The sequence below is a fragment of the Corvus hawaiiensis genome, chromosome 17, assembly GCF_020740725.1.
Source record: "Corvus hawaiiensis isolate bCorHaw1 chromosome 17, bCorHaw1.pri.cur, whole genome shotgun sequence".
NCBI classification, from domain to species: domain Eukaryota; kingdom Metazoa; phylum Chordata; class Aves; order Passeriformes; family Corvidae; genus Corvus; species Corvus hawaiiensis.
In genome coordinates this window covers 13349855-13364367 of record NC_063229.1, presented here as the reverse complement: position 1 = coordinate 13364367, position 14513 = coordinate 13349855, and the positions used below count along the sequence as shown (strand labels likewise).

General features: G+C 42.5%; 1 protein-coding gene and 1 long non-coding RNA gene across 3 annotated transcripts; one reads left to right on the top strand and one right to left on the bottom strand.

The window, feature by feature from the left end:
• Positions 1–3615: 3615 nt before the first annotated feature.
• On the top strand, positions 3616–7706 carry C17H20orf85 (chromosome 17 C20orf85 homolog). The gene is made up of 4 exons (XM_048321801.1): positions 3616–3909; positions 4442–4523; positions 5224–5322; positions 7159–7706. Exons 1-4 carry the CDS (start codon positions 3872–3874, stop codon positions 7288–7290), a joined length of 351 nt encoding a protein of 116 aa, XP_048177758.1. The 5' UTR covers positions 3616–3871; the 3' UTR covers positions 7291–7706.
• Positions 4971–13526, bottom strand: LOC125334692. Of its 2 annotated transcripts, XR_007207195.1 has the most exons (4): positions 13415–13526; positions 13023–13138; positions 7918–11970; positions 4971–5302 (listed from the first exon to the last, which is right to left on the bottom strand). It is a non-coding gene; the product is annotated as an uncharacterized LOC125334692 (long non-coding RNA). The 2 variants fall into 2 exon arrangements; XR_007207194.1 differs by lacking the exon at positions 4971–5302 and having other exon boundaries at positions 7950–8035.
• Between the last annotated feature and the right edge of the window lie 987 nt (positions 13527–14513).

Below are 14513 nucleotides of genomic sequence, written 5' to 3'. Positions count from 1 at the left end.
AAGACACTGAAGTTATGGTCAAATACTCCTCTTTTAGACTTCCACAACTCATATTGCAAACTGTGGAGCAGCAAACACAAAACTGCCAGTACTAACTAATATTTTTTGGTAAACATTTTCAATGCAAAAGCCTAAGCATAAATACACAAATGGATATATAAACATCCATCAGCCCCCTGTGCCAGAGCTGCTCCCATGAAGAAAGAATTACTCTGTGCAACCATGATCTCCACAAGAAAACCAGTTTCCATTAAACCAGACCTTTGCTAGTTTGTGTCACAAGTGTTCACAAAACAGGTACACAATTCAAAGGGTGATTTAGCAACAATTCTTTAGCACTTGAATCCAAGTATCATGCAGACTCAAATCTCAGCACATTCTGTGGGAGTGGAGATGTCCATAAACAACACTCACAAATCCTTAGATAGAACTCAAAAGAGAACAGGTTTGTTTCCTTCAAGTCATTTCAGACTAGGACACAGAAAGCTTTTGTGTACTCATCTGGATACTTTCTCCATAAACAAGCAATATACAAAGCCTTAACATTCTTTTATCAGGGTACACACACAAGATTTCCAGAAAACCAAAAATTACCTTGAATTTTGAAGAATGCAAACATTAACACAGCCAAAATTGCATTATACAGAGTCTTCAGCAGCAGTAGAAGATTAAGATATCCACCTACCCTGTGTTGCTCTTTTCAGCTCACATCATCTTTTCCTGTCTCTGTTCTGTCTGATGCCTCCATGCAGAAGCACAAGTGCTTGTGGATCCATTCTGTGGAAGAGATTAAAACAGTGAGCTGGCTTTCTGCAGAGCCTATTTAAGCTTATTTGGTTCCCTGACTTATTTCACAGAGCAATACCACCTGTGTTTGTGTCAACACAGCATCCTAAAACTTTGCAAAGACCTGGACCTAGCATCCAGCACTGCCTTCCTGCAAGCCCTCCTGCATTGCCCCATCATGTGCTGGTGGAAGCATTTGTACAGCTACACAGAAAACTGTATTTGCATTAACGCATCTCATTTTCCCCTTGGTTAGTTTTAATCCCTATCAGCACCCAGCCTACATTAGGACACAGCACCACAAGCACTGCTTTTGGCCGAGAAAAGGGAGTATGGGGGCTGTAAGAAACCCAAACTGCTTCCCCAGGGGCAGGGCGATGCCTGACACAGGTGAAAGGTACCCCAAACTCCAGATATTAATCTGCAACTCTCAAATTATGGACAGGTTGTAAGTTCTTGAAGAACAGTTGTGAGTTCTTGTTCAACAGCAGCATTACTGAACAGCTCAATAATTGGATAATTCCTAATTAGAAGATGACAGGAAGAATTGGAATTCCAGCATTTATGGCCACATCCAGATAGAATTTACCCATCTTAAAAGGCACCAAGTATTGAGACTTGATTCTATTTCAAGATGATACATTGAGTGATGTAGGATCTACTTCAACACTTGTCACATGATGACAAATGCTGTTGTATGTAGCTACAAGATCCAGACTTTCCACAAAAGACTCTGGAATCTCAATAGACCTGTATTCCTGTCAGTCAGTATCATTATTAGCTCATTAAAATCCTATTTCACTTTTTTCTCATTGTACAATTCTAATATTGCCCTGTGCTCATAAGAGCCTAATAAGACCTAAGACTAACTACTCATTTACTACATTCCCTCATCTGAGAAGTAAGTACAAAAGACTTGAACATTATAAAGTTCTATTTTCACAGTGTCAGTATAAGTTTCATCTCTCTTGACAAATGCTAGTGCAGTTTAAACCCTGACACAGTAATCTACAGATTTGTTTCATTAACAAATTATCTTTTTCACGGAAAGCATCAAAGCAATAAGAAGGTTCCTGAGATAAATGTGACTAAGCAGCAGGAGTTAATTAAGTAGGACAATGAGTAAGCATTTATGGGTGTGATAGGAGACCCAGCTGATTTAATTGCTACCCTAATTATCAATTAGAGAATCAAGAAATGGCATGTAAGTGAAATATTCCTTTTGTTGATACTTTAATGATTTTCAGAGACCCAGAAGAGCAGTATTAATTGCTATTTTAGAACTACAGGAGGAGTTTTCATTCTCCTCTTACTCAAACAGAGGTTCTTAGTACTTCTAAAATGACTAATAAATGTATATAGTCTTCTCATACTCAAATATTTAAGGGCTCTAGATCCTTTGGATTTTTCTTTAAAAAAGTCTAGTAATTAAACATTCAAACACACAGCCTATAAACCCTTCAGCTGAAGTCAAAACCTTTCTGTGTTTATTTTCTAATAAGGATAATAAGTGCCCAGTGGTGTGAGAGTCCCATTAACTATTTCCAGGGTGTTTACACAAGTCCATTTCCAGACAAATCCAAAGAGGTCGGGGAACCATTTAAACCCAAGAGGGCAAAGAGCCAGCTGGCTCCACTCATTGTTGAAACATTTTATCCAGCAAGTGCAAGAAAATAAAATTACCAAAAAATTCATGTAGAGCCAAAAATATTAATATATTGGAACACAAAGAACCCTTTACAAGCTGTAAATATATTCTGGGTTCTACAAAGAAGCCAAAAAGCACGTTGAGGTCTTTCTCAGAACTTCTGTCATAGGCATGTAGCTTGTAAAGAACATTCATCAGAAAAAGAGATCAGGCAGACACTGTATCACAGGACGGGGGTTGTTTCCCAATGAAATTATCAAAAGACAATTTAGGTGTGAAGCAAGAGGAACCAGGCACAGGACAGCAGGTTAAAAAGCAGCTTTCCAGCACCTTAACCCAAACATGTTTTCCTACATTTAAAGACACCCAAAAAAAAAATTACCAAGCACTTCCCCTGGCTTCCTGAGGGGCCTAAAGAAAGCACGGAATGAGAGTTTGCTGCTTTATTCCCAGAGATGCAGCTGCGGTACCACCACAGAACTTCCAAAGGACAACCGAACAGGACACCCAAAAAACGTGCGAGCACTTCCCGACCTTTCATTCAAGGGCTCCCGCCCCTCCCACCTCCTGTGCCCGCCCACACGGGCTCCCGTCCCTCCCACACGGGCTCCCGCCGCTCCCACACGGGCTCCCGTCCCTCCCACACGGGCTCCCGTCCCTCCCACACGGGCTCCCGTCCCTCCCACACGGGCTCCCGCCGCTCCCACACGGGCTCCCGCCGCTCCCACACGGGCTCCCGTCCCTCCCACACGGGCTCCCGCCCCTCCCACACGGGCTCCCGTCCCTCCCACACGGGCTCCCGTCCCTCCCACACGGGCTCCCGTCCCTCCCACACGGGCTCCCGCCGCTCCCACACGGGCTCCCGTCCCTCCCACACGGGCTCCCGCCGCTCCCACACGGGCTCCCGCCGCTCCCACACGGGCTCCCGTCCCTCCCACACGGGCTCCCGCCCCTCCCACACGGGCTCCCGCCGCTCCCACACGGGCTCCCGCCGCTCCCACACGGGCTCCCGTCCCTCCCACACGGGCTCCCGTCCCTCCCACACGGGCTCCCGTCCCTCCCACACGGGCTCCCGTCCCTCCCACACGGGCTCCCGCCCCTCCCACACGGGCTCCCGCCGCTCCCACACGGGCTCCCGTCCCTCCCACACGGACTCCCGTCCCTCCCACACGGGCTCCCGTCCCTCCCACACGGGCTCCCGCCGCTCCCACACGGGCTCCCGTCCCTCCCACACGGGCTCCCGCCGCTCCCACACGGGCTCCCGTCCCTCCCACACGGGCTCCCGCCCCTCCCACACGGGCTCCCGCCGCTCCCACACGGGCTCCCGTCCCTCCCACACGGGCTCCCGCCCCTCCCGCCGCCGTTGCCCCGCAACGCCCGGGCGGTCGCGGCGAATTCCTGCTCCCCCCGGAGCTGAGGCGCCGCGGCTTCGGCCTGATGGAGGCCTGCAACTTCATAGCGCAGGACGACAACTGGTAACAGCCCCGTCCGGCTCCGGCAGCCGCTGCTGCTCTGCTGCTGCTCCCCTCCACCTTCCCCTCCCGCCCTGGGCTGCCCCGCAGCTCCGCGCTGAAAGTTCTCGTGTGTTTAAAGTGCGCTGGGTAAAGCGTGCCTTGGTGAAAAAGTCAGGGCTTTTAGAGCTGGCTCCAGCGCTCCCCTCCTTCCCCACCCGGTGTGGGGACGGGGCATCTCGTCAGTTAACACAGTAAATGGAAGTATGTTGAAAGCACATTGGTGCTTACTTTTCAACCTCCTCCGCTTCTTAACAAACATAATTTAAAGGCAGTGCGTTCACACGCGCTGTTTCAAACCTTTGGGAGGTATTTTCCCATTAGTTCTGAGTCAGACAATGATAATTTGTACATAAACTTGCTGTTTTGAGGTGGAAATTTAAAGATTCCTGCTAAAGTGCTGTGCTTTGTGACATCAATAGTTGGGTTGGTGTGTTGGGGGTTTTTTTAACTAAAGTTTTCAAAGTAATCTTAAGTATTTGTCTGTTTGTTTCAGGAAAAAACGTGTTGAAAGTGAAGGAGACGCTGCAAAAAGATGGGCTGACAAATGGGGATTTTTGAAAACACCTCTTGAGGAGGTAAAATTGAATGGCGTATAAGCAACATGAAATCTGCTTGTGCACAACTTTATCTGGACACAAAGTTATGAGAGCACAGAAGACTAGAAATGTAGTGAGTATGCTTTACTAAGCTGGCATCCGAGGTGGCAACTGCACTACTTTTGAGATGGTTCAAATATTCAGTTTTCTTCTGACTAAAATACATCAAGTGGTAATTTATATGCTGTGCATATTCTGAAATATTTCTCTTGAGAAGCATGACTCCTAATAGTGCTAACAAGTACTAGATGCATACTGACAGGAAAATATTTCCCCTTTGTCTCTCCATATGGTATTTTAAAAATTTAGGGGAAAAGGTTCCAGCTAATTAAATTGTCAGTGAGGGAATCTACAACCAACAAAAATATTTGGAGTGATGTCTCTTCTCAGTGATGTTTAGATATTAGAATACAGTAGCAAATGATGTTACATTTGGAATCACAGTATTTCATTGCTGAAGAACAGGACTGATGCAGCCCCTACATAGTTATAAGTGTAGTTTGCATGTCCTCTGAAACAAAATCCAGTAATTTCCAAAGCACTGAAATAAGTAGCCCTGCTTGATGTGGAAAGAATGGGAAGTTCAGATGCAACGATGAGGGGAATCATGTGGATATCTCATATTACAGTATATTTCAAAAGATGAAGAGTCCAGTTTTTAATTATGTTTGGGTTTTAGTTGATTGGAGATGAAAAGAAAGAAGATGCAAAGCCCAAGATACAGCTTCCAGATCACCTGCAGGTTCGACCTGTGACACCTGTGGAAAAATACATTAAGGTTAGAAAATCAGATTTTAAAATTGCAATACAGCAACATCTGTCTTAAGAAACCACACAAGCCCTAAACCCCAGTTTTCTTATAGAAGGGGATCTTTAACTAATGGTCAAAGAGTTTGCAACCCAAGCTATGCTTTAAAAGCATTTGTTTAAGACAAGGAATTGCCCTTAGGATATGGTTGTAATTTTTCTACCTTTATTTAAGAGTGTGCTTTTTGGCAGAGACAATGCCACTGTCCTCTTCAGTAGCACAAATTAATAAGAAGCCAGTTCTAATAAGCCAAGTCATAAATATTTTGTTTTATTTGATTTATATGTACATTCAGAGTCTTAAAGCTGTCAAACAGCTGGAGAGTAGAATGTGACTGATGGTTTAATTTATAAACATGGTGTGTCAGGATCACCAATGAACAGGGTAACTCCACATGCAGCTAAAGCAGTGACACTGGGAGAGGAACGTACTCACAAAAGGGGAAGCAGAATATGCTAACGAAAAGGAAGGTTAGTTCACTTAGAGAAGATTAGGAAGATAAGAGAGATTGGAAATCTTACTTGCTGAACTAGCTTTCTTTCAAAGGATTCCAAGGGTGAAGAGATAACGTGAGGAAGTAGTAAAAGCTTTTACTGAGATTAAATTAAAATTAAGAGCTAGTGCTCGGTGTGGCAAAGAAATGAAATGGCATAATTTCTGTCATTAGTGCTACTTGTTCTTCAGTTTTGTCCAAAACCTCCAATCTCAGTCAAGTTGCAGTTTCAGTCGAGTCTCAGCCCTGTGAGGGTGTTGGTGCATTAACAAACCCTGCAGTTACCAGCTGCTCCTCAAGTGTGCAGAGCCTGGTGCACATTGGAACAGTTTCCATTTCACCTCAGAACTCGGAGGAAGAGAAGGGTTAGCTGTGACTTAGGTCACCCTTTACATATTCAGAGTGAAGTTTCATGCATCCTTTTCAGAACTGTGTGTCTTTCTGCACATTTACCCTGTGGTAACAGTCAAATCTGTTCTCTCTAGGTTAGACTAATAAAAGCTTCTGCATCGTCCCCTCCCCCAGACTGAAAGTGGGACATGATTTCCTTCATTATCCCGCTCAGTGGGTGGCACTTTTGGCCATAAAAATTATCTTTTCTAAGGAACTGCTCCACCTAAATATCATAAACATTTTCTAATCTTGGCCAAGGAACAAAGTGAAGCAACTCTGGCAAGAGAACTGAAACATTGTTCTCTTGCTGTGTATTTCTCTGCTAAGTCCCCAGATGCTGAAATGATAGAACGTGCCCAATTGAGATGATTCAGCCAAAGTAAGCACAGCAGTCACTGAACAGAGTCTGTTGGCTTTTGTTTTGTTTCCTTTTTAGCTAGATTAGTTGCAGATTAACTCACCCATCTTTTAAAGTAGAGAGAAGGTAGAACGAATAAGTAATTCTTGATGCAAAAGCCAACTTGGTTGGTAGTATCTTTGGCATTTGAACTTAAAATTATTATTCCATAGCTGCATTGCTACCAAATATATTACAGCAAGGAGAAAGCACTATTTCTCCTGTTTACAGCAGTTAATTAGTTTTAAAGATGATTATGATGATTATCTTCAGCTTTAGTCTTTTTTCCATACATAATAATGATAAAATTCTTCTCCTAATAACATAAAGCAATTAAAGCCCTTAGTATTGAACCAAACTTAAAAAAAAAAAAAGAAAAAAAAAAGAATTCCACCATACACTACTAAACAATGATTTGATTTTTGGTTTTAGAACACTATAGCACACAAGACAATGTTGCATGACAGAAACTGCAATCAAAAACCTCTTCATAATTCAATTTTACATGTTACTTTGATTTTAGGTGCTTCCATCTCCTCCAGTACCTAAAACTACCCAGGGATTTATTGGCTGGAGATCAGGTGTTCCAGGGCTGGCACTTGAACATGATTATCAAATCCAAAGCTGCAAAGGAACTGTCTGTAATATGAAGTGACCATGTGAGCCCTCTGAGTGACATTATGAAATAAAGAGTTAGGCACATAGATGCATCTGCATTCCTAAGGAAACATCCTGTAGTGGACTGTTGGACTGTTGATCATTTGTGCTATTTATGTACAAATCCAAAATCATTTTGGTAAAGTGTGAACATTTTAATTTTACTTAATTGAATCTATGGCATCCAAGCTGTTAACTCTGCTTCAGAGCTTCTGCTTGTAACTTAGAAATAACAATGAATAAACTCAGATAAAGATCACAAAGCAGGTACTATTTTTATTAGCACTAATAAAACTGTAATTTAAAAATATTCATTGGAAGTTGGAATGACAATGCAAATTATAATTGTTTCTCCATGAGAACCTCTACTCATAAAATCCCCATGATTATAAAATACACTGGTTTTGTGTTGGGTGTGCTTTGTAGGTGTTTTGTGTAGTTACACACATAAGTAAGTGAGTACTTCCCAGTAAAGAAATAAAGTACACAAAGGCCACAGTGACACAAAATCACTTTGAAAAATCAGTTTTGGTATCAAAAGAGGGTTTTTTCTATTAGTTGATCAGTATGCAAATGGGTTATAAAGGATCACTTGAGTTTTGTGTATACCAATATGTGCACCAACCAGGAAGAGATGCTCAGAGCCAGCAGGGGATTGCACCGTGAGTTACTGGGGTAGCTCCCTCAGTGCCATGGAATTCAGTCTTGCACTTCATTATGTATCTGAAGATTTGCCAGGATTTCTGGAAATTCAGAAGGAGACTCAGCAACTGTTTGCACGATATAATTCTAACTGGCCAAGGTGTTTAAACCAGAAGGTTGTTTAAACAAAAAAGACCTTCCAAGAAATCAACACAGGGCGCTCCCTCTAACTCCTTATCACATAAAGAGGAAAAGTTTCCCTCTTTAACCCTGCTGCAAGATCTCCTTTGTGCTCTGCAGCCATCAATATCTACTGCTTGAGTCAGCACTAAGTCCTTGGCTTTCACAGCAGTAAGACAGCAGCTAGTGTTTGTTCTTCCCTTCTTCCCAAGAAATGACTCACAATGATCAACATCCCACCTTTTTTTTTTTTTTACATCCATTTCCAAATGCCCACAAAATAATAATATTTTACTTTTTTCCATATTCTTTACAAATAATGGAGAAGTGAGTCATATCCTTTGGAAAGATTACCCAAGAATGAGAACACATAGCAGAAGTAACTTCAGACACTTCACTTAAAAACCAGAATAAAGAATAACTTGGAATCAGCCTCTGGAAACTTAAGTTAAATTGCAGTTTAGCTACTAACCATAACCTGTGCACACTGTTCTTTGAACAACCAAGGTAATTGTTAGAACAATATTTTAAATCAGTGTGCTTTCTTGTCATTGCCAGGTTTGTATCTCTTGCTTATTTTAATCACGTGGTGTGTGGTTCTTCAGTTTATTTTAAGGCCATAAGATCTTATTCTTGTCTGATTTATATAAACAGGTAAAATAATGATTAATATGTAATTTAGTAGCAATTAAATTACATTCATTCAGGCCACATGAAAGGGGAACTTCAAGACCACTGGCTTTTAAAGAGTTATATTGAAGAACCAAAGCTGGCACCAAATACCTAGTGGATGTTTGTATGAAGTGAAATCCAAATCCAGATGAGCCATGATTTGATTTTGAAAACCAAAATAAATTCTTTGTCTAGCATCTACAGTTGGATATTCCTGAATCCTATTCCAATGTCTGACTATTAACTCTGTACTAACAGTAAGGGGTTTGTATTGTACATTCTGTCATTTAAGGTACCCTTGCTCCAGGAGATACTTTGATAAGACACTAATTTGGGATGTGCAAGGAGTACAGTCTAAAATTTTAAGTAATTTCTTTATCATAAATCTGTCAGTCATTATTTGTCCCATGTATTCAGGGTTTTGGTGTTTTGTGAAACTAGAAACCTGACTTTCTTTTCCAAACACTTCTACCATTTTACATGAAAAAAATTGTGTCGAAGTTGTGGATTTGCAGCTGACAAAGGACTGCCCAGTCATCTGCCCCAGTTGTGAATCCTAAAGGTTGATACAGAATTATTGTATCACCTTGGAATGTTTGAAACCTGGCCTTTAATTTGTGGAAATTAACCTATTTATTGGAACCAGGTGGGGTACATAAATGCCACTGCACACTGTAAAATATCCCACATCTCCAAGGTCAGGATAGTGTTAGTAAACTCTGCACACACCAGAAAATGCTTCAAAACAAAATTAAATCACTTCAAAAATGCAGCAAAAGTCTAAGCAATTTTAATTCTGCATAAAAGTGTTAGACCTCTGTTTCTGTGCAAGTCAGAGCAGAACCAAAATATGAGAACAAGATGTAAGTGTATTTAGACATCTTCGATGCTTCAACCAAAATTTCATTTGTTCTTTTGCAAAGCTTCTGGTGAGCACAGGGGGCTGCAGAGCAACTCCTTGGTTGACTAAAATTTTTCAGAAAGCTGAAGCCATCTTGCCTTTGTTTTCAGGTAAACTTTGCTAACAGACTCATTTTACAGAAGAGCTATGGATGGTCTTTCAGAACTGCACACACAGAAATGTTACTGGATCTGATACCCAGTCACCAGAGCCAGAGGTGGAAACAAGTCAGCCCCACATCAGCCACCAAGGATGTATTCCTGCAGGTGCTCTCCTGGGCGTGTGATGAAATAACAGCAGAGGCTTAAACGGCAGCTGTATTTACATTGAAGAGCTATAAAATCAGAATTATCTTTTTCACAAGCACTTACTTTACAAACAACAAAATTGAGGGACAAAAACCTGTTGTTTTGCTTCACAATGTGTTCTTTTCTGTGCTGCTAGAACTAGCACAGAACTGGCACTTGCTATTTATAATTCCATTAATATAAGATACTTTACCAGGAGCTCAGAGTCAAAAAATTGCTATTTATTTAAAATGCATTTCACAGAGAATAAAGATTTTTTATTAGATCATAGTTGCTGGTGATTCTGAGTAAGTAGCACTAAGGTTGCAATCACCATACAAGTGTTGCTGTACATTTGGGAAGAACTAAAGTGAAAAGCAACTACAGCCTGTACACAGACAAGTGATACAGTGCCCAGAAGGGTGCTTGGAGAATAAACCTACTCAGTGGTGTGCATGAGACATCTCTGCAGTGACATGATGTGACATCCCAATGACACCCACTGCAGTCCTAAGCCTGAGCACAAACTCCTGTTTCCAGTTCCTCCTACTGGCTGCTCTGTCAGCCTGAGGTAACTTTAGTCCTGAGATTGTTTCCTTACAAAACAGAGGATGTAGATTTTATTATTATAATTTTCAGACACTTCCCATTCAGAGACATAATTTCCTCCTTTAGTGAAGGATTCTTTTTGGTTCGTTCCACATTGTACGAAGTAGCAAAGTGACAAACGTTAATCTAACAGAGTCACTGGCAACCAGACCAGAAACCTCTGCTCCCCTGTGAAGCCCAGCCCAGGCCCTCCTTGCTTTAGGTTCCTCAGTGTGTTTTGCTTTGTTCCCCTTGAAACCCTGCCCTTGTAGCAAGACAGATAAGGCCTGCTCACAGACTATTACCTTCTTCCTGACTCCTGTGGTTTTCACATCCCATCAAATTGTCGTTTAGCTGAAAGCATGTCGGACCATTTCACAGGACCATACTGGAATAAATTTAACTGTACTGGAAATTGATACTGTTGTGCTGTGAAACTGATTGGGTTGGAAGTGAACAAAACATCATTCTTCAGTCATACACGGAAAAGACTAATGCTATTGAGAAAAAAAATTTAAAACATAACAATTCTGTTAACCTCATGTGTCCTGTTTTAGGTGAGCTGCACTCTGCAGTTACATGTGAGATCTGGCTGAAATTTGAAAGTGATTGATCAGTACAATTTGCTTTAATTAATGGAAATTACACCTTTACACTTTGTGGTCACAAGTTGTGTATGTGGCCCAAGTGACTCAACTTTGAATTTGGCCCTTTCCCCCTCCCTGCTTTACTACAGAAGTGAATAAACTAAAAATTCACTAAATATTGAAATATACCTGTGGACTTCAAAGCACAAAAACAGATACAACAATGAAGAAATAAGCAGAACAAAGAGTCTTCACTCCCCAGCAGAACCACGCTCCACTGACCCAGCAGCTTCCCTGGGTGCAAGATCAGCCTTGCAGGTACCAGATTGGGATTAAATGTGGACACAGCTCTTGTTAAGCAAAGTTTTTAACAGCTCTAATAACACTATTTAGAGTTCCAATACAGGGCGTGTAGAAGGTGCCATTTTCTCTGCTTCCTTGATAAAGGCTCTTTATTCAGTCCATTTTCCCGTCTGCTTTCCCAAAAGATCGTAATTGAGGACAGCAGCCTTGCGCCTAAACAAGCCATGGCAGCCCTCGGCCCCCACCCCTGCACGCACATTTCTGTCTCCGGCTTTCCCAGCGATGCCTCCAGGCTGCCGAGTGACAACCCGGCTAATCCGTGCTGCTCCAGCCTGACCCGAACCTGACAATGCCTTCTCACTTCCCGCAGCCGCCCAGCAGCCCCCCCTTTCTCCTCCCGAAGTGAGAGACGGGCAATGCTTTTATTCCTCACTGGGGAGCAAGACGAGCCCGGCTCTGCTCGTGAATCTCCTCTGCTCGCTGACATGCGTCAGACACAACATTCTCATCCCTAAAAGCTGGAGCAAAACAAAAACAAAGCAAGAGCCCAAAAAAACCCCAGTGAGCTCCAGTCCCTGTCTGGAAAAATTAAACAGCCATTATGCTGTTATTGCCAGAGCCCATCGATGTCCTTTGTTTCAGTGAAAGCTGCGTGATTTCTCTGCTCCCATCACGTGCATTACAGCTTCCATCTCGGCACTACACTGGTTAATGAGCAAACCCCACATATTTACAGTCTCTCAGGAGAAGCCGAGATCCAACTGACAGGCTGGCAAGAAAGCATGGAGGGACAAGGTTGATGACTTGGACATGGAGATCTTGTCCCCCATCTCATTTCCTTCTTGGCTGTAGTCACAAGCAAAGTTGGGAGTTCTCTGTGGCAACAAAACAGCCCTTCCTGGTTAAACCCAAGGCCTGAGAAGTCAGGCTGGCTGTGCTGCTTCTGCACAGATCAACAGGGTGTAGGGGCAGTGGTGCTCCTGGGTCAGAGAACTCTGCTCCAGGAGATGGGCCCTGAATATTTAAGGTAGGAAAATTCACTTTAACCTACAATTTTTGGGAGTCTTGAGCCAGCTCTGGCCAGGGCACAGTGCCAGGTAAAGGGAACACTCTGCAGTGCAAACTGGACAATAACGTGGTTCCCAGAGAGCACTGAGGATGCTTTTGCTCTCCCAGAAGCTGTGTCCACAATAATTTGAGTTACTTATGTGCAGATGAGGAAAGTTTCACCAGCTCTCACCATAGATTTGACCAAAGCAGGTTTTTCACCATGTTTGTTTGCCTTTTAGTTCTTGGTTTTTTTGTAGGAGTGCTGAGCATATCAGTATTTTACTCAGATAACCACAAGCAATGGACAGCTTGAGCCTTACTCCTTCACCTTGGGCCAGAGCTGTTTAACTTGAGAGGGAACAACCTTCTTCATACTCAACAAATCTCAATTAAAATGTCCTGCATGCATGTATGCAGCATTCTACACTTAAAGGACTCAAGAAGGAGAAAGGATTGCCTAAATCTGCTTCCCATTTTCCTTTCATTTGCACTGTTGGAGTCACTGCTAATCTATCCTTACCTGTCAGCAGTGACAGGCAGGACCAGGCTGGTTCTGCTGGGCAGCCAGACCCCGGTACTCTGTGTGCCCCTCTCAGCTCACTGGTCCTGCTGGGGTTAACCAGCTGTTGAGGGTTTCTGGAACACAGAAAACACCAAATTACAGAAACACTGCAATTATTTGGAATGTATTTTACATTCATTTCATGTGTGTGTTTGGCAGTGTTGCTAGAGTTGTTTTTGGAGTTGAATAAAGCACATGCAGAGAGTGGTCATGGATGTGTGAAAGCATCCAAATATGAGAATGGTTCTTCAAACCTAGTGAGCCAAATCTCTTTCTCTTTTGAAGGAGGGCTCTATAATGATGATTTATACATTTTTACCGTGGAAAAGTAGATAAATACACAGTATTACCTTGTAATCCTTGTGAACAGTCCCCATAAGGGCAGGTGACAGCCAGAATGCAGAGTTTATCCTATACCTCTGGTTCTAAAAGGTTGTTTTGTTCACCTGGTCTTGCCCAAACCCTGTGGGGTAATATAATGAAACATAAAAATACTAAGTCTCACAAGACTGTGGTTCCAGCTCAGGTCTCTCACAACACTAACAAAACAAACAAGCTTCACTTTCTCTCCTGATGACTACAGCCTCCCCTGAAAAATTACAGCTTTATTATGCATAATTCAATTTCATCAACTGCTTTTCTTTATTGTCCCTTCTAATTATGCACACATGTATTTGTTATTTATTGCAATACATAAATCATGCCCCAAGCATGGCACAGAAGTACACACACACTTCCTATGCAAGAAGAATGGAAAAAATCAGTCAAGCCAGTCATGGATATACTTAGTCCCCTGTCCCATTCTGGATTTGTAGGTGTTTGTACAGATTCAGAAACCACATCTGAATTCTGTCTGAATTCTCTCTTGGGTTGTTACAAGGGCATTAATTACCTGCATTCTATAATGTATCACAACACCTTTAAATGGTTTTTATTTCTGAAAAGCAAGGTCAGATGCACAGAAGTTTTTATGCTGCTGGCAGCCTAATGATGACAACACAGTAACTCAATTTGTTGCCTAATTTTGGCACAGTGAAGCTCGGGTCAGTGGTGCCACATGGATTACTTTTAAACTCTGGTCATGATTCCAGACTTCAGTCCAAATTCAGACCTTTAAAAGATACATCACAGAATCCTTGTTCTCCACAAAGCTACAGAGGAAGCTTGGGCAAGGAGATCTTATCTTTAGCCTTCAAAGGTATTGTCTGAAATCAGTCCCTGTGGATAAATCCCTCCAGGGCAGGATGCCAGGGCCTTGCAGGAAGGCAGCACATGGGATTTGTTCGTCCTGAGCCCACTTTGACTGTGCTGACCATTCACTCTTCCCTGCAAGAACATCTGCATACAACAAAACTAAGCCAAAAAGTCAGGGTTTTTTTTCCAGCACACATTGAACCACCTATGGAATATAATTAATCTCATATGTACATTCCCTCTGCAAGGTGTCAG

What these genes read in the sequence shown, in the direction of transcription:
- C17H20orf85 (XM_048321801.1), top strand. Translation starts at nt 3,872, where the DNA reads ATGGAGGCCTGCAACTTCATAGCGCAGGACGACAACTG. An exon ending in TGAAAACACCTCTTGAGGAG is followed by an intron (nt 4,524 to 5,223) that starts GTAAAATTGAAT and finishes TTTGGGTTTTAG; the next exon opens with TTGATTGGAGATGAAAAGAA. An exon ending in CTGTGGAAAAATACATTAAG is followed by an intron (nt 5,323 to 7,158) that starts GTTAGAAAATCA and finishes CTTTGATTTTAG; the next exon opens with GTGCTTCCATCTCCTCCAGT.